Source organism: Festucalex cinctus, chromosome 16 (assembly GCF_051991245.1).
Source record: "Festucalex cinctus isolate MCC-2025b chromosome 16, RoL_Fcin_1.0, whole genome shotgun sequence".
Lineage (NCBI taxonomy): Eukaryota > Metazoa > Chordata > Actinopteri > Syngnathiformes > Syngnathidae > Festucalex > Festucalex cinctus.
Window position 1 is genome coordinate 18,369,649 of NC_135426.1, and position 19,496 is coordinate 18,389,144.

Consider the following 19,496-nt stretch of genomic DNA (forward strand, 5'->3'; position numbering starts at 1 on the left):
CTCGCCTCCTCTTCGCTTTTCTTCCATACCAGCCTGCCTTCCATTTGAATACTCCAAATTCCTGACAGTTGCTGCGGTGCGGGAAAGACATCAGCAGTGCAAACTATCCAGGAAACTCATCTTTGTCAGGATGACGATATATAAAAGTCCATTGAAGCCGCCGCCGCGTTCCTTCTCAGAAAATCAAGTGAGTTGTGAATGTAAAAATTTAACTAGTTGTTGCAAATGGCCTCCTACGGAGCCCCTAAGGCGACATGGTAGAAAAAAAAAACTTTCAAAGATTGCGAGGGAACGCAAAGATTGCGTGCCCTCGCAAAAAACTTTGCGTTCTCTCGCAAAACAACTTTGCGAACGCAATCTTTGCAAGGGAACGCAAAGTTGTTTTTTTCGCCTACCATGTCACCTTTGGTGCGCCGTAAACACTTCCGGGTCATCTTCCCTGTGACCAAAAGCGACGTGTAAACAAAGCAGTGGGAAAATACATGCTTCATCCTAGTCGCTTTGGGAAAGCTTTCCCACTGCTTTATTTCATGTTTACAAACGTTCCGTCCTCGTTGCTTTTGGTCACATAGAAGATGACCCGGAAGTGTTTACGGCGCACCTAAGATGACATGGTAGGCGAAAAAAACAACTTTGCGTTCATCGCAATCTTTGCGAACGCAAAATTGTTTTGCGAACGCAAAGTGTTTTTTTTTTTTTTTTTTTTTTTTTTTTCCTACCATGTCACCTTTGGGGCTCCGTACTCCAGGTTAACAATAATAGTGACCTTTTATTGCACTCGTACGTGCATGGAAAAAAGCAATTAAAACAAGGATGCTTTACATAGTGATTACTTTATTTTTTTAAGTACAATGTAGAAAAAAATAATAATACACAATGCAGAAAACTGGCTTTGCGTCCTGTTAATGATTTTTATTTTTTTTTATGACATTTTGAGCTATATTAAAATATACGATTCGCTTCAGCTTTGAATGCACTCAGTGAAACCAGTGAAATCGAGGGTAACGCCCATCATAGTTGTACTCTCGAACTTGCTCGTGTTTCTCCCTCGTTCTTTCCCGTTGCTCTGTGCATATCAAGGAGGAAACATATTCAAGTTAGTCAAATGTAGTGAGAAGATTTCACAAAATAAACTGATATCACAATTACTTTGAAGGAATGCTCTATTTAAAAATATGGTACAAGGGTTGTTTGTAAATTAGTGTAATGAAATTTTTTATCTGTTCTGAATGTACAATATTTTTTCCCTAAGTTTTCATACTCTTAATATGAAAGTGGAAGAAATATTAAACTAATAGAAATATGGCTACATCTTTTTGTCATTAATACAGTCATTTCTAGGGATGTCCCAATCACATTTTTTTTTCTTTTTTTTTCATCCCTAGTAATTTCATAATAATTCATAAAATCTAGTTACTGTAAAAAATGAGTGATACTGATTTGTGTTGAGGTAATTTTTGTGCCACTAGATGGCATAATTGCATCTGTAAGATGTCAGTGCGTTTTTCTTTTCCTATTAAGAGCAATCTAATCGTTAACATAAAGTAACTTGTGAAATTGTGCACATTTTTAAAATAGTAAAATACAACTTGATGACAGTCTCCACAAATATATGCATTTTGAAATTTATTACTACTAAATTTTGACGTGGACATCTGCGTTGCGACTGGAATTCCCCCAGTACAGGCCTTCCAAATAAGGGGCGGTCTTTAAATTAATGTCAAATTAATGCACTAATTTTGACACACCTACCTAATTAAATGTATTAGAATTGTTAAGTAGGGCTGGACGATTTTGAAAAATAATCTCATTGTGATTTTTTTTTTTTCTCAATATCCATCCATCCATTTTCCAATATTTTCTCATAACTTTTGTTTCAAGATGATTACCATATCAGTTTTACAAAAACGGTTACAAATTGTACTGACATGACGGGAGCCTCTCAGGATCCATAAAACGTCTGCTTGCATGTGTGACTGATCGTTTACCGGTTCGATCCTCTTCGGCGTAGTTCTCGTACTCGTTGCGTTGCTCCTCGTTGTGCTCTCTCCGGCGCTCCGAGTTTATTCGATGCACCCTCTGCTCAGCTGGGGACACATGGCAAGCAAATGTGAAGGACAGTGCTCCACACTATCCCGTGACTCCTGCAGGCGAGTGTGTGCGATGAATATTAAAGGGAGCTTCTGTTGCATGACACAATACTTGATTGACTTAGCAGCCACATATCGTCCTCGCTGTCCTAACACAACCCGTTGTCTCCAATTCTGCTGCCTTCCAACATTATGTAATCACACCGGATATGATTATTGTTTTGCTTTTCCTATTTGCGGGCCAGTGTCCTGAGCGTACCACTCACCTAGCTGCTCGTAGTATCTCACTGAGCGGCGACTGCGGCGTTTGAAAAAGGTGGCGGCATCCGTCTCGGGCATGAACACGGGTCGCGCGGCCTCTGGAGGGTCAGAGTTCAGCGCTTGAATGTTAGCCACAGTTGCGGGTCAGGATTATGCGATGTGAGTATCACCTTTGACATCGGCAGGTTTTGGGTTGTCCGCGCTTTCGACGACACTGGATACTTAAAAAATAAAAAATTTAAAAGAAAATATAGTAAATCATGTATTTTTGTTCTTCTATCTATGCCAGCGTCATATAGTGACAGCAGTTAATTACTTTCCAATGTAAGGTATGTGCCCTGGCGATGTGAAAAATGTTTTTATTTTGTATTATTAGATCGGAAGTTAACCAGAACAGGTTAATTCATGTGATCAGTTCATGTCTTGAGATGTGGTGAAGCAGCATGTGGCTCAAGGCTAGTTCAAGTGTGAGGGATTTGTACAACTTCTAAGGTAAGATATTTTTTTTCCTTCCCAAACATTTGATATGAATTTACAAACGGCTGATCTTGTCCCCCCCACAAACAGACAACAGAGGGTACTCACAAGTGAGGATGAGGAGGGTGGTGAGGCAAGACAAAGCAAAGACTGGACTTGGAGACATCTTGGAGAGCGGGAACAGACTGCCGACGGATCTTCACAGCACTTCGTTTCACTCTGATTGCCGATGTGTGCATAAAAGTAAGAAGGGCGGATAAGGAGAGGGAGGAAGAGTGGGCGGGACTGAATGTGCCGAAAACCTTTTTTTTTTTTTTTTTGAGATAGCTCTTTACATAACAGTTAGGTGCACTTACTATATAAGGAATTATTACAGATGACAATGATTCAAGCAGCAATTCCATCGTTTATTATGAATTAAAACATTGTAAAATCAGTTAGTATACATTCGTCACATGAAAGGTGTCCCTTAAACCAGTTGTAAGGCAGTTTAATCACAATGATTGGTTTCAAGTAATATATTTTTCCCACTTGCACGTTCAGCAGACCGTCTTTTTCAAACCTGTAAGTGCACAAATTATTACTGTGCTCTAAAAGGCGGCAAAAAGGACAGAACCAAAGTGTGCTACAGCAAGCCAAATTTAACACTGCAATCGTCTTCCATTAACTTTTAAACTCAGTGATTAAAGTGCAGTAAAGTGAACACATCCTATTGCTTCTTATACTATCACAATTTTCCTCAGTTGTCTTCTGTCAGCTTGTCTTACAGTACGCGTCTCTCCCCCTGCACCAGGCGGCCTCGGAAAGCCCATGTGTCCTGCAGGGGGAGACAAATAAGTCATTAAAAAAAAGAAGAAAAAAAATACCCTTCCAGTACTAACTGTAACTGAAATGGTGAAATTACCTGGAAGGTGATACCAACAGCCTCGGGGTACTTTCTGAATGCGAGCTCCTTCACCTCATTCTCAATGTTTTCCTGCGTGGTTCCTTTCACGTCGATGTAATAGCAGTCGGAACTGGCGTAATGGCAGGAGATGGCCTGGAAAACGGGAATGCAATTAGAGTACAGGTGCCAAAATCGACATATTACAGATTTACATAATTAAACTACTTAATTCACCATTAGTCTTACAATTATTCATATAAAAATGTGCAATGAATTCGAACTTGACATTTTTCAGTAAACCATATTTAGAGGAAATGCATTCTGGGTAGTGTAGTACCTTTCGGAATCCTTCCGTCTGATTCATTCCAGAACCGTGGATCAGCAGCGGGTGGAAGAACACCGTGTCCCCCTTTTCCATCTCCAGATGCACCCTGGGGTGTTGTGGGTCGTAGTCGCGCACTCCGTGGTACATCTTGTTCACCCCACCCTAAACATTTGTGGCAATTAGGAAATTCAGTCGTTTCCTTCCGACTTGTAGACCATCATTCAGTGATCCCTAGCACCATCTACTGGTCAAAGAATTGCATTAGAAGCACGCACACTACCGGTGGCTCAGAGAAATTAGCCGGAGCGGCCTAGAAGAACGGCTAGCGGGAGTTACCCTACCTTCACTTGCTATGGGAAAGATGGACCACTCAGAAACTCCTAATAACGACAGAGTTGTGTTCTTGTGCTTTTGTTGTTGTAGCTAAAAAAATTACACATAGCTGCTGATGTACTCTTTGCTTGTTAAAACCAAACGATTACGGCAAATAGTGAGTTGTAAAGGACAGGACATTGAATTGTGTATGCTTATGTAGTTGTGTAGATTCTAAAACAACCCGCTAGCGCTAGCTTCGGCACTCTCTGCCATGTTGAAACTTGAATAGTTCTCTTAACTCGGAAACTCGGGTATCAAAATAAACTCCCAGTTGTCCAGTAGAAAATACGACATGATGTAATTTTCTACTCGACGTGTGGTAGTTACCATAATTATGATGCCACATGAAGGCAGCATCAGTCGGAGCCGTAGGGTGGAGTGGCTAATGAGCGGCTAGCAGGAGGAGCTAGCTTAAAGGGATACTTCACTTATTTAGCCCATTATAGCATTAAAAAGTTAATATTTTGTCTATAATCACCTGTTTTCTAGGTTTGGTCATGTGACATTCACAAGCTGAGCTGTGATTGGTTACCTGAGCCCTTGTGATGTCATTTTCAGTCGACAGCAAGTTGCAAAAGTTATTTTTAAAGGTACTAATTGAACGTGAAAAATAATGACAATATCAAATTAATTATAGACAAAATATTAATGTTTGAATGCTAAAAATGGCTAAATAAGTAAAGTATCAAAAAAAAAAAAAAGCTAGCAAACACTTGCGAGAGCGGAGAAAGTGACAAGTGACGGGCAAAAATCACGGGAGTTAGTGATGACCACCTGAGTGTGACACTAGATGCAATACCACCTGGACTAACTACATTCACGAAGTTGTTCTTTGGCATAGCCGTAGGAGGAATGGCGGCGAAACATGGCAGCTCTAGTAAGGTGAGACTACATCCATGTAATATAATTAGTGACTACTAGACCTATGATTTTATAAAATACGTTTATGCAATACATATTTACACATATAACATATTTTTTTTTTTGCATACTATTGACATAAAAAGTCAGTTTTTAATAGTTCACCACAAGATGGCGCTAGGGAACATTGACTGTCCCTTTAATTTACAAGACCTACTTTTGGACCACCTTACCTCCCACTCTGGGTAGTCGTGCTCCTTGAGCGTGCCCGTGTGCGTTCCCGGCAGGACCACCAGGCATCCGTTCTGCCTGTTGACCCGCTCCAACGCCGTCCAGGCGCAGACAATCCGGTCGGCCGGTCGGAACGGGAAGTAATGCAGATCCTGATGCATAGGGTGGCGGGACGTTTTCTTTCCTGCAAACACGAACCCCCCCAGATGAGCGTTTTTGTAATTGCTCCGTTGTGATCGTAACTTCACGAGCATCCTGATACCTGCATCCGGAGGCTTGTTGATGAGCATGGTGTGCATAGCCATGATGTTCGGTCCGGTGAAGCAGCTCACATACTTTAGGATCTGATAAGGTAGAATTAGGTCAGCTTTAAGTTCTTGGTTACTATTAGAGGTATATGTTAAAGAGTGTGTTTCGTACCTGTGGTAAAGTGCAGTAGCGGAAAAGTTCGGGATCCTCCTGGAAGTCTTGGAGTTTGGTGACAGCTTTCTGTTCTGGAACAAACTCGGACTTGATGATGGCGATGTCTCTCATTACCACCAGACCGGGAACGTTGACTTTCCTTTGACAAATTCGCTCAAACTCCTTCCTGAAGACAGAAATACGCAAGTAACTTACTCCATGTCGTGCATAATTTCTGATGTTTGTTATTTTTTAATCAGGGGCATCACAAGTTTCACTTCTTTCTGCCCCCTTTCATTTTTTAAAGAATGAAATAAAAAAAAATTGAATTGAAAAAATTTATGTTGCAATCTGTCACCTGAACAAGTCGATGTCCTCATCGGCCACAAGGTTCCTGACAACGAAGAACCCATTTTGCTCATAGAAGAGCCTCTCTTCTGGCGTCAGCAGGTCATTGTCGAGCGTGTATCTGACCAAGTAAAGTAATGAGAGTAGATTTAATCATTGTCCAAGTGTCCAAATTATGAGAACCTGTATAAAATGGACGCCCAGCTAAATCGAAAGGTTCGTCCTTGCCTCAGTTTGTGGGGGTGAAAGGTGGAGGTTGGAGCCGATGTCGGTTTTGCCTGAAGGAGGTCGTGTTAAGGATGATAGCAGACATATTAAGTTTTCATTTCAGTTTTTTTGAACGGTGCAACAAGTAATGGAATGCTGAATTTTCCCATGATGCATTTGGTCGTCACATACTGTTACAGATTAGATGCACCTGTCTTGTTTTGCTGTTCAACCTGCAACGGGTGTTTATGTAATACGCTACTTAAGTGTAGAATAACAAACAAACATTAACCAAAACATGAAACTTTGTAATGAAGCGTTAAGTTGGCTGGTTACAACGTTGTCGGGAGAAATTCATAATTATGTTGATATATGCAGTAAAAATACCGTTACACGCAACCGTTGAACAGTCATCCAGGTGGCCTAGTTGTCTCCGATGGGACCCCGACCTGTGCTGCCTACACAGTCCGCGGCTCGATGCACAGATCTCGGCTACATGACGTGGTTAGCCGGTTGTAAAGCTCCAACGAATTAAGGAGGATACGACCACAGCGGGGGACCGATCGAGATGTCCGATCATCAATTTGAGCCTTTCCGATGCTCGCGACATTTTTCGGCCGGTTATGAGGCGCTCTTGTCCCGTCACTGTGGGACAAAGGCCGGTGATATTATGGATGTAGGGCAAAGAGCAAAGCAACGAAACACGTCATGTTGTATAGTTGTTGTTGTTGCTGCATGTGAACTTACTCTTTATATTTCAACAAAATGAAATATCGCACATTTATATACAGCTATATCAATATTATTTGCATAGCAACCTTATTAATGGTCTGCGAAACTGTTTTATACATTACTGTAGTGTTTCCATTTTTCCAACAGATGGCGCCCTGTCACCAACAACTGAGGACTTTCTGTTTTTTACATGCATTTAACAATTTATTAATCTGTCGTGGTTATGATGGTTGCATGCTACGCAGGATCATTAGGCGTACCCGTGAATATTATCCAATAATACTAAACTGGCTTTTGAGATTTATACGTAACATAATAGCGTAGTCAACAAAAGGATCGGTTACTGTATTTAACTTGTATATTTTGTTAAAATTTTATATAACTAAATAATTCATTAAAAAATGAATTATTATGAAGAAGGTTTCATGATCGCGGTAAATCATACTTTTATTCTTTCCTAACTAACCGGACGCTCTTGTGATTTTATTTTTTACTCAAACAGGAAGTTGCTTTAGTATCGTGTACTGTACAGCTTGATGCCTGCCAGCTTGATTGCACCCCTCCCGTCCCCACAGTCGGTTGTGGAACTGGAGAGATCCTTCTCCAGACACTTTAATCTGCTCCCACAGCCACGAAAAACAGCATTTTAGAGGGGTTCGCTCAGTCACCCATTTCCTCGCCCCATCTCTTCTTTTCGTTCCCAAGGACGTTGTTTCATTTCTTTACCAGAACGCTTGGAACCGGAACCGAGCGGTCGCTGTGTTTTTCGGTCGACTTCTGTGGGCGGATACAGCGGAGGAGGGCATCCGGGCCTTGCAGCTCCGGAGGGTCCGCTTGAAACCACGGAATTCACCGTTAACAGGTAAAATTCTCTTATAATAACAATTCTGGCAGCAGTCAATACTGTCCTATAATGTATTCCGTGACGTTTCGGTAAATTCGGCTGCGAAGACGAGAGCAGTAGAGTGGTTTGTGGTGACTAAAATGTCAACACAAGAGGAAATTGAGATGCCACATTGAATGTGTTGTTTTGACATTTGACAAATGCCTTCCTTTTCACCCCCAGTGTCCGTAACTCGTTGTGTGATGTGCAAATATTTAAGTTTATTGACATAACGTATGCCATTATTCTGCGCTTCACAAAATGTAGAAATTCCACTTTTAAGTGGTTTCACTTATTGAGTTGAGTCTCCTTTTATCAACACATATTTGAGTCGTATTTTGAAAAACAATGACTTATTTTCAACACCAAAGCTTTATTACTGCATATTCATTTTAAAGAAATGATGCAGCTTCTGTCTTTTTCTTGCAATACCTACGATACATGTTTTAACATGAGTTGCACCTGCTGCCATTTCATCTCCCAAATTGACGGATGCATGTCTCAGCACTGCTGTTTGACCCCAATTTGCTTTCGCTATTCTTCATTGGCAACCTATTAATTTGTCTACATGTGATGTGACGAAACCAGTGTGTGTTCTGACCCACATCCACATGTAGGCTACTGTTGGCTATTGAGGCTAGCACACCCCCAGAGGACAAAGTCATTACCATGACGTCCCCCCTACCAGTCCATTGTGAGGCCATATAAGAGTGCTTGTATTGATCTGCATTTTGTTGCAAACAGCAGGAATATAGTCCAGACACGGCATGGATGGATCGCAGTCATAAAAATTACGCTATCAGGGTTGAAAATTTTAGCGTGCCACGTGACGTGGGTGTTTTGACCTATTTGGATACTTGATTGCAACATTCTGCCATGTGTTTAAAGGTACAATCCACTAAACTTTCACATCAGAGTGGGCCTACTTGTCAAGAAGAATGTGCTCACCAGACCGCAACAGAGTACATAATCTGTTTGTATCTTTTCCTGGGACTGGAAATATTTAACAGAAAGACTCCACTAACTTTTAATTGTTGAAATCAGTGTTTTTTGTTTTGTTTTTAATAACTTTGAAACAAATGTCTTTCATCTTCATTTTACTGTCCTGTCAAGGTTATGTCATGTTTATTCTAAGTGCATCTGTTTGATCCTCACGTAACAAAGTTTAGTGGAATGTAACCATACCTTTTTTTTTTTTATGAAGTCCTCTGAGATCTATACAAAATATACAAACACCATAGAGCATTTTTAAATTGTCCTTTAAAAAAAAATAAAAATAAAACATCCCAACGTGATAGAGTTTTATATAGCTTATTTAGCAACATGACATGGGCAAAATTTCAACACCTCAGCTCAATTTTATGTATGTTTTTTGAAAGTGGAAGGAAGGCATCATTATGAATGAATAATAATAATTCTATGTTTCAAAATGCACCTCAGCAATTGTCATGTGTTGCATAAGGCGTCAAAATTGCCCACAATGCTTTGCTGCGGCGCAGACTGCTTGCTTTATGATCAGCCTGTAAAACACTGTTGCTATTGACAACCGCTCTCTCGTTCGCCCTCTCTTTCTCCCTCGTTTACATAACGTTCAAATATTCCTTTTTGTGTGCACTCGTCAAGATTTCGTCCGATAGTCTGCTGTTGTTGAGTAGTTTGTTACAACCAGGATGAAAACAATCCGAGGGGGTTGACGCGTGATTCACACTACAAAACTGATGTTAACTATGTCAGGAATGTCGAGCGGTGTGAGTTTATTTTATTGCTCTTCCTGTTTGTGTATGTATGCGTACTGCATCAGACTGATGTGACACAGGCATCTAATGATAGAGTGCGTGCGCTTGTCATCCTCCATGAGCGTGGTCGGATGTCAGAAGGGATGTTCGGTCTTGTCGCGTGCGTATGCCTGTATGTTAACTTGCCTCGCTCGCATTCCACTGAACACTTGTGCGCCTCAAGTCACATTGTCTGCATTGTCACGGCGCTCTCCCAGATGTGTGTGCGCTGCGGGTTGAGTCGGGAGAGGGAGATTGGCTCATAATCCGGGGATTAAAGAGTGGCATTTGTTGGAGCAGCATCAGACGGGGATTTCGCACACATGCCCGGGTCACATCGGCGTATATAAACAAGCCGGTGCTCATTCATGATGAAATAACATCACGATGGAATGAAAGCGCCCCTCCATTTGCACATTAAAGCAGGGCAGGTGTTGAGGTGCAGACTTGCAGACAGTTTGACAAATTGGCACAAATGACATCCCGGTGTAGGGATGTAACGATATCCAAACATCACGATACGATATTATCACGATATGAAGGTCACAATACGATAATTATCACGATATTGTGGGGGGGTTGGCGATATTTAAAAAAGATCACAATATTGTAAAAAAGAAAAGAGCTCATACTAAAAAATTTTTAAAAAAAGCACAATATTGTGCTTTTGTACATAACAGCAATGCATATAAACCACCTACAATCTCTAATAACAATATTGAGGCACTTACTTGCTAATGCAAGCATACAGGCACATTTGCACCTACACTACTCCCATTCTCTTACTCTGACCATGTGCTTATTACCACTACTGACTTATCAATAAAACCAAAATGAAAAAGCAAGCAGGAAGAGAGCTGCAGTGCAGTTTGCCTGCAGGATATACTGTGGCAAGCCTCAAAGAACACAATCGAGTCAAACCTGTAAACACTCACCCCCTGTGAATGCGGCAGTTCCATTAATGTCCTCGCTGTGTGGCATTAGCGTATCCAAATGAACCAAGGGGTGTTATATTCTTCACGTCCACAATGCGGTTTTTAAATCTCATTTTTATCGTTCCCAGTAGATGTTGAGGGAAATCCACTGTACTGTGAGATTTCATAGCTAATTATCATCTCTTTTTGTTTACATTAGCATTGTAGAACTCAGATGAGGAGGATCCCGAAAGTACAAAACGATTGGAGTGGAGCGTATGTACAATGTAACAAGATGCCAAGGTGTTCATGGGAACCTGGCTTGGCCTGATGACAGGAAAGTGCTCATTGGAGCGAATCGCCCAACATGGGGCATTAAAGACCGAGCACCTGTTCCTCAGGCCCTCGGGGGCGAGTGGACATATTTGGAACGTTGTCTGATAGTGGCAGGTTACACCGTGGAATCCCGCGTGAGATAGACCGATTTGTTTTGTTTTGTTTTGTTTTTTTCCAGGACCAAGGCTAATAAACCAGTATTTGAAGTCGATATTCATTTTCAGTTAAAAAATAATAATAATAAGGGGCTCACAAATGAGTATTTGTTAAAAAATGTTAAAATACAAATGCCAATCTCTACTTTGTTGTAATGTCTTTCAGCACGTTTATTGAACACATTTTCAGGCTTTTCAAAATGTAGACTTTTTTTTTTTTTTTTTCAAATCTTAGACACAATATACTTCATTTGAAATAAAAATAAAAAAAAAAGTTTTAGGAGCTCCCAAGGTTATAACTACGTCTTAAAAAGTTCAATGGAAGTAAATACCATCGCTCTTTTTTTTTTTTTTTTTTTTTTTTTTTTTTTTCAAAAATTTAAAAAATCCTGAAATCTTAAAGGGATACTTGACTCATTGGACCATTTTCAGCAGTGAAAAGTTCATATTTTGTCCAGAATTAATTTGATAACTTCATTATTTTTCATGTACAATTAATACCTTTAAAACAGGGGTGAAAAAAAAAAATATATGGCCCGCGGGCCGGATCAGGCCCACAAAGGGGTTTTAATCCGGTCCGTGAGACAATTCTGTAAAGTTAAAAAAAATAAAAAGAAAAGAAAAATGTAATACGATTTGTTTAATGAATTTATTTTATTTTTTTTAATCATAGACCAACATCAACATGTTAAATATGACACAAATTAAATAACTGGCAACACAAATGCATATGACAAGTATTTATTTATTTATTTATTTATTTATTTGTTTATTTATTTATTTATTTATTTATTTATTTATTTATTTATTTTTAGACGTCCGGAACTCATACAGGCAAAGTGTTGACGCGTTTCATTTTCATTTGTTATTTTTTGGTACAATATGATTTCAGGGCCACAAATAGCGAAAATCTGCGTATAATTGACAGCAATTGTTTTTTGTTATATACCATTACTGCCGATACTGTTATTTGTCAAATGCCCAATATCGGCCCCCGATTATCCCTCAATCCCACATCTTATTTTTATTTATTTATTTATTTATGCAGCTCTTATATGTAAAGCGAATCAATACAGTAGTCGAGCCCACCTTCTCCACTGACCACAATGTCAACACCAGAATGGAAGCAAGGCTTTTACTGGACTGCAGCAGTCGTCTTCCACTCGACTGAATAACAGCAGAACGAGTGCACGCAGTGCACACATCACGCGGCATGTTGCAAAGACACGGGCCATCAATGTTCAATGCGTCACCTCCGCTCCCCGCATCATTTGTTCACTGCGTCAGTTCAGACAAAAACCACACAATGTGGTCAAACGGGTTATTGTTAAGCTACTGCACAGAGCGCAGAGGTTGATTGTTCAGCGCTTGTCGTGATTGGCCGCTGTCACGCACACCTTCACCCGCTTAAGATTGCATTGTTGTGAGCGCCTCGGCGAGATCGCCGCCTGTGTGTTGGTGGATTGATGATAACGCAGACTTGATCCACTGATTTGAAGGCTCATCCTTTGTAATTGAAGATTAGCGTGTCCTGCCTTTGTCATGACCTCAAACGCCGCACACGCGTTCCCAAAGCTTTATTGCACTCAGACTTGAGAATCGGTCTTGTTTTGTGTGTGTGTGTGTGTGATAATGGCTCACCACGTGCTGTGTTTACATTTGTATGCCACAGGCAGACTTTGCAGGCATCGAAATCTATAAATAACATGTTGCCTTCAACTCACCCTTCCTCTCCTCCATCTTTTATCTTCATTCCTTCCTTCCACATGATCTGACTCCACTTTTCGTCATCCTCTGTTTCTCTCTCTTATTTTTGTCTGCCCCTTTTCAGTAGCGAATTGGAGGCACATCAAAACTTTATTGATCCTTCAGGTGGCATTATGTAAGGTCATTTCATTTTCGTTCATCTCTCTATTAATATTAACATTACAGCCTTTTGTGCGATTGCTCACAAGAACGCGGCGAAGCCCCTGTGGGCCAGTCATGCTGAAGCTCCCTTTTTTTTTTTTTGGCTTCTTTCGGGCAAACAAAAGGGTCTTTGAGCTGAGAGCACCCACCGCACCGGGCAGCAGTACTGATGCTGTTTGTATGCGTCCTCATGGCTACACAAACACATGCTTGTGACTGCTCTGTTGGCACTGAACGCCTTTGAAACACTTCTGACCGACACAAAAGAAAATATTCATGATAAAGGAGAAAAAAAAAATGGCTGTTAACTGACCACAAGGTTAAATTGCACTGAAATGAATCAACGGTGCTGCCACAGTGGTGCGAGTCAGCGATACCAGTCGGAGAGATCCGTGTACTTTGTTGACGTTAGGGAGGTGACGGCCATTGGGCTCATGCACTTCCAAGTCGACATTGTATAGGTAGCTAATGATTCAGGGGAAACTCCCTTTTTTGTCTAAATATTATTGGCGCTGCAAAGTGGGCCTGGGGCACTGCAAACCCGCCCATCATCATGTGTGGTCAAGTCAAAACTAAGCACCTGTGTTGGCTCACATTTCACCTTCCACTGTAGCTTTTGATCTAAAAGAAATTGTGCGTCTGCAGCCACTTTTGAAATTGTGTATTGATTTGTCCTTGCCTTCTGTTTCTTTTTGTATTTTTTTTTTCAGTTTTCATTCGTACAAACCACGAGAAAAATCTATAAAAGCCGGCAGTCTTTTGCGGTTCCAAGTTCAATTTATTCATTAATGTTGCTTCAGGTTTACTTTGTCCAAAGAGCCTTTCTTCAAGGCCTCACCATCTTCCGCTACGGCCTTCAGTTCTTCTCCTCTGTCAGAATTGCCAGATGGACCTGTTTGATGGGCTTCTTTCTCCTTTAAGTGCTTCTCCTCAGTCACTAATGCATCAACAACAACAAAAACCAACAAAAAAAAGTTGGTTTATTTGTAGGGATGTAACTATATCCAAACATCACGATATGCTATTATTATGATATGGTTACGATACGATAATTATCATGATATTGTGGGGAGGTTGACGATACAAAAAAGGGAACAATATTGTAAAAAAAAAAAAAAAAAAAAGAGCTCATACTTTAAGAAAAAAACACAATATTGTGTTTTTGTACATTACAGCAATGCATATAATCTCTAGTAACACTTTATATTGAGGCATTTACTTGCTAACGCAAGCACACATTGAGTTCCTCAACATATTGACTCGGTTCACAAGCATGTAACGTGCCCTTCATCAAACCATGAACATGACATTTAAACATATAAGGGCCAAAACATGCCTTTTAAAAATTAAACGGCACTTAAAAAAAAAAAAGCTAGCCACCAGAGGGTGCTAGAGCCGCACAAATGGAAATCAACCTGACATTTTTAACGGAAGTGCTGCTTTTAATATCGTGACATGACGATGACGATATATTGTGGCAGTTTTAATATCGCGATATCATGATATGGCCGTCATCGTTACATATTATTTATTGGACAAGTATGTCTGGCCATTGATTGATCCTAATTTGGCGCTTTGGGATGCTGAATTATGGGCTGCTTCACACTAAATTACATGGTAACGAGGAGCACTGCTCTTGCCTGTTATTTTCTCACAAGCTTTGGAAAGCAGAAAAGGGGAAGAAGCTACCCAAAGTCGAGTCTTCCCTCATGCCTCACAATATTGCGTTTGGGTAAGAAGATGTGTTTTTATACCACTGCAACCATAAATGAGTGCAGCCCCTTCCCGCCCCGCTCGCTCTTTCACCAAGCAGCACTGTACATGCCTGCAGTCACTCGGGCGATTTCATGGCCCTCTAGCAAACACAGGGACGCCATTATGTCTCCTTTCTCGCTCTTCTTCCCTCCCTTCCTTTTCACACTCTCCCACTGACTTTAATGTCACATTCGTCTCCTCTCTGATATCCTTCGAAATGAGATGGGAGAAAAGAAGGAACGAGAAGGGGGAGGCAAGAGGGGGTTTTGACGACGGAGGTGTGTGTAATTATTTGTCTCCAGTAATTAGGCCTGCAGGTCTTGATGGTTTCCCTGTGAAGTTTTGTCCTACATTGACTACCCATTATACCCTTGATGTTTCCAGGAGGCGGCAGTGATATTGATGCCCCCCCTCTTTTTTTTTTCTTTTTTTTTTTTCCCCTGCGCAGAATGTGGGTCAATAATGCAGGATTTACTGATGATGAAAAGAGAGGCAGTCGAGGGAGCTCGGTATTCCCTCTATATCTAGAAGTTGCCAGAATTTAAATTTCCTCACATACACTTCCATCACAGGCATCAGATGCTACACAAAGAACACAGACGCGCACACGTCACAAGTCTTTGTTTTGCGTCGGAGATAAAACCCAGCTCTGTTACACTCCTTTGTATGGGGGACAAAGACTACTTATCTGTCTGTGTGTGTTTGTGTGAGTGACGGAATTCATTTTAAATTCGCATCGTCATTTTTTTAAACGCAATTTACATCCTCGTTACATTGTTTTGTTTTCAATATACTTCAACAGCTGTGTAATGTGCACTTGTGACTGCACGTGTGCGAGGTCATCAGATCTGCATGGTGACCGAGCCACCAGAGTTGGCATGACACACTTCCTCTTCGAAAAGTAGGCTAATCACACAAGCTGCATGCACTCTCAATCGGGCTGTATTATTTTTTTATTTACATTTTTTTTTAAATGTACCGTACTGAGACTGCTTGTCGAAATATTTGAAGGGATTTTGGTGTTTTGATGCAAATGTATCTCTGGTGAGTCAGTTTGTTCATTTTTTTTTTTTTTTTTTTTTTTTTTTTTTTTTTGCTTCAGTGATGTTGAAATTCCAGATATACTGAGACCAGTAGTGTTAATTTTATCTGCCATTTTTTAAATTTAGTCTCAGTTGAAGTCCAATTTCAGTCACGCTTGTTAGTTTTTATCAGTTAGTCAACCTCATCCCATTTTTATTTAGTCCATAGATTTTGGTCCAGTTTTTATTAAGTGAAGGACATTTTCTATGGAGGACCAAAATTTCCAATATTCAAAATAAATAAAAAATAAATGACTAAAAGTGAAAATAAAAATTAATATAAAAAAAATATAATTCAAAAGTTATATAAAAAAAAATATAAATGGAAATAAATCCGTTTTTATTTTCACTTTTTGTCATTTATTTATTTAGTCATTTATTTTTTATTTAGTCATTTATTTAGTCATTTTTGCAGTTTTGGTCCTCCATAATTTTCATCTAGTCTTCATTAGTCGACAAATATGCATACTGATTTAGTCCCAGTTATTGTTTATTAATGAGGGTTTTAGTCCGGTGAAAAACGTGTTGACAAAATTCTTTTTGTTTAGATTTTGTTGGCAAAATTAACACGTGAAACCAGAAAGATCTTTTACGCCTCTCTGCTGTAATGTACTTAAAAAAATAAGACAACCTGTTTAACTATGTGTATTTTCTGACTACATATTAATCTTTAGCCAAGGTAAACTAAATTAGTGACCCTTTCCTGAGCCGAAATTGGCCGTGATAGGCTCCCATCTTCATCTGAGTTTCTCCATGTTTAAACCGTTTAAAGGTTACACATTACCTAATAAGCTTTACTGGAATACATGAAATTTTAACGACTTACTATGTGAAAAAACCAACATGTGGTTATGGTTGCTATAGAGCTTTGGATAGAATCCTTTCCCTAGCCTGGTGATTTGTTTTTTTTAAATTAGACCGACTACAGCTGACAGAGCTTATACCGACGCTTTTGCAGCATCCGCGAAGGTCGTACATAATTGGACGGATGGCTGACTGTGCGAACCCCACAATGATTAATAACTCGCCCCGACACGGATGACAAACCGCTGAAGGGATGTGTCATGAGTGGGAGCTGTCCACGGGAAGAAGGAAGGAAGGTCAGCTTGATTGGTCACTACGTGTCAGCCGGGACGGGTGGGACATTTCTGCGTCTGTTTCCTCCCTTATGTCGCTTTACTGTGCGCACACGCTCTGTGGGGGGTCGACACGGCAGCACAATGAGCGAGCGCGGAGCAGCTCGAGGACGATTGAGCAAGGTGTTTCCTGCAGCCGCCGCTGCGTCAACACCCAGTCCCAACTCTTCTCCTCCTCCAATTAGTCTAATCCGCCCTGGTTTCAAAGTGAAAATATCTGTGATATTCATCTTTTATTCATGCTTTGTTCATGGTTTATGCAGGCGCTGCTCACGCGGATTAATATTGGATTAAAAGGAGCCTTACTTCATTCATGAGGCCGGTCATAGCAAGCGGGGGGATTGCTTAGAATCCCACCCGTCAAATGTGGCTTTTGGTGTGAACGTTGACCGCGTGCTTGCGTGCGTGTCTCGCAGGCCGCGCACCGCCCCGCCATGGAGAAGATGAAGAGGATTAAGAAGCGTCTGTCGCTAACGCTGCGCTCAAGTCAGACCATCGACGAGTCGCTGTCTGAGCTGGCCGAGCAGATGACCATTGAGGACGGCGGCACCAAGGACAACGGTTTGTATTTGTCAGCGGTGACAACTCGGTACTTAACTCATTTGCTCCCAAGAATATATAAAAACTAGGGGTGTGAATTGCCTAGTACCTGACGATTCGATCCGTATCACGATTCATAGGTCACGATTCGATTCGATATCGATTAATCCCGATATGGATTTACAAGTCGATTGTTGCAATTTTTTTTACTCAAATTTAGAAAATACCATTCAGTAAACTTGTACATGTACACTGTAAGATTTGTATGAAAATGTATTATTTATTGATCTGAAACGTCTTATAACTGTAAGCTACTGTATTTAACAAACAGGTTGTAACATTTTTCACATTTGAACAGCGTCGAAATAAAATATTAAGGCTTAATGTTCCATTAATATAACATTCTTCCATGCTTAAGGTGTGAAATTTTGATGATTTGTTGAATATTTTTCCATCAAAAATGGATTGCGTGCTGTAGTATCGCGATATATTGCCGAATCGATTTTTTTTAACACCCCTAATAAAAACGTTTTGGTTTAAAGATTGCCATGGTCGCAAAAACATATTTATAGTTATTGTTTGTTGTTTTGGTTTTTTTTATGCTAGAGCATACAGAAGGCTTTGATGCAGACTCTGACCTGAAGAGGTCGCTTAAAGCAATGGTAGTTATTACAAAAAAAAAAAAAAAAAAATGCCAGCAGGTGGCAGCAGAGTATAAGAGATCAACCAGGATCATGTTGCAAGCTCTTTTCCCCCGTGTTTTCAACAAATTGTGAATAATGATGAAACTTAGCTATATTCTAATGCTAATTGCTGAGAGAGAGAGAGAGAGAGAGATCCACAGGAAAAGGGACTAAAGTGCAACATACGATATGGCTCCAGAGCCACAAGTTGTGGACGCCTGATTTTAGGTCTTGGTGTCTTATTAAGCGGAGAGACAAGATATTCCCATTTATGGCCTGATTAAAGAGAACTACCTGATTTTCTTGCCTAAAAGAATTATTTGTGGCGAATGGGCCAGTGCCAGCCTAAATACTATTAGCTTCTGGCAGTATTAAGAATTCCCATCTAATATAATATAATGTCAATATCATTAGCTAATTTAGCACTTTATTGCTATTACTATTACTCAGGTCAAAGCTATGGGAACACGTATTACCACGTGTTATTTTTACTGGGGCTGAGTTGAATGCTTCTACATAACCGGTCTTTGAGACGATAAATTGCTAACAACGCTTCTAATAAAAGACACACTTTGTATAGTTAAAAACTCTTCCATCTATTAGTCAGCAAATGCATTGAACAGTAATTAAATCTCTATACAGTATACACGTCCATCTGCAGACATTGTATAGCCTTCGAGATAAAAGTGCTTTTAGCAACTTGCCCGCTCTCACAGGTCTTTAAATTATTAAACACTGCCGATGAGGAGTGAATGAAAACGTTTGTCTGTCGGTGGCGATGGGGATGAAGAGCTCTTCATCGATGTTATGTAACAGGAGTAAGAGCGCACACACATTTGGATAAACACACACTCAGCTCTTTAAGCGAGAAGGTCAGTCGGGAACCTGTCAGCTTAGAGTAGTTAAGACTTATTAGTTGACAGTGTGATGAGCACACCTGGGAAGCTTAGCAGTCAAGCATGACAGTTTTAAGTTATGTATAGTATTTGTTTCTTATTTCTCAACTGTTGTTGTTGAATATGTACTGAAATATAAATTCACTTGGTGTGCAATCTGGGTCTGTATAGTAGACAGGTTAATTGTACCATGATTGATTCGTTTGGTAGGGTCTATGTTTTCTAGCAATAGAACACA

The 19,496-nt window shown here is 40.3% G+C and overlaps 3 protein-coding genes across 6 annotated transcripts in view; 1 reads left to right on the top strand and 2 right to left on the bottom strand.

Annotated features, from left to right (window-relative positions):
- Positions 1-814: 814 nt before the first annotated feature.
- Positions 815-3,082, bottom strand: ucmaa (upper zone of growth plate and cartilage matrix associated a). Its single transcript, XM_077501166.1, has 5 exons — positions 2,937-3,082; positions 2,522-2,572; positions 2,357-2,449; positions 1,989-2,087; positions 815-1,066 (listed from the first exon to the last, which is right to left on the bottom strand). The coding sequence occupies exons 1-5, from the start codon at positions 2,992-2,994 to the stop codon at positions 978-980; spliced, it is 390 nt and encodes a 129-aa protein (XP_077357292.1). The 5' UTR covers positions 2,995-3,082; the 3' UTR covers positions 815-977.
- A 132-nt stretch (positions 3,083-3,214) lies between these two features.
- On the bottom strand, positions 3,215-7,172 carry phyh (phytanoyl-CoA 2-hydroxylase). Of its 2 annotated transcripts, none has more exons than XM_077501162.1 (9): positions 7,008-7,172; positions 6,485-6,534; positions 6,267-6,377; positions 5,927-6,095; positions 5,769-5,850; positions 5,509-5,690; positions 4,052-4,201; positions 3,733-3,867; positions 3,215-3,645 (listed from the first exon to the last, which is right to left on the bottom strand). In XM_077501162.1, exons 1-9 carry the CDS (start codon positions 7,071-7,073, stop codon positions 3,592-3,594), a joined length of 999 nt encoding a protein of 332 aa, XP_077357288.1. In that variant the 5' UTR covers positions 7,074-7,172; the 3' UTR covers positions 3,215-3,591. The 2 variants fall into 2 exon arrangements, with proteins under 2 accessions (XP_077357288.1, XP_077357289.1); XM_077501163.1 differs by lacking the exon at positions 7,008-7,172 and adding an exon at positions 6,851-6,970.
- The window catches only part of cdk17 (cyclin dependent kinase 17), a 31,792-nt gene continuing 18,945 nt past the window's right edge, over positions 6,650-19,496 (top strand). Inside the window, exons 1-3 of one of the 3 annotated variants that reach the window (XM_077501160.1) lie at positions 6,650-7,849; positions 7,925-8,057; positions 17,556-17,700. In XM_077501160.1, the coding sequence (XP_077357286.1) occupies positions 17,574-17,700 (127 nt within the window). In that variant the 5' untranslated portion in view covers positions 6,650-7,849; positions 7,925-8,057; positions 17,556-17,573. Of the gene's footprint in view, positions 8,058-9,665; positions 9,827-17,555; positions 17,701-19,496 lie in introns of those variants that run through there. The other 2 variants (XM_077501159.1, XM_077501158.1) reach the window with 2 other exon arrangements.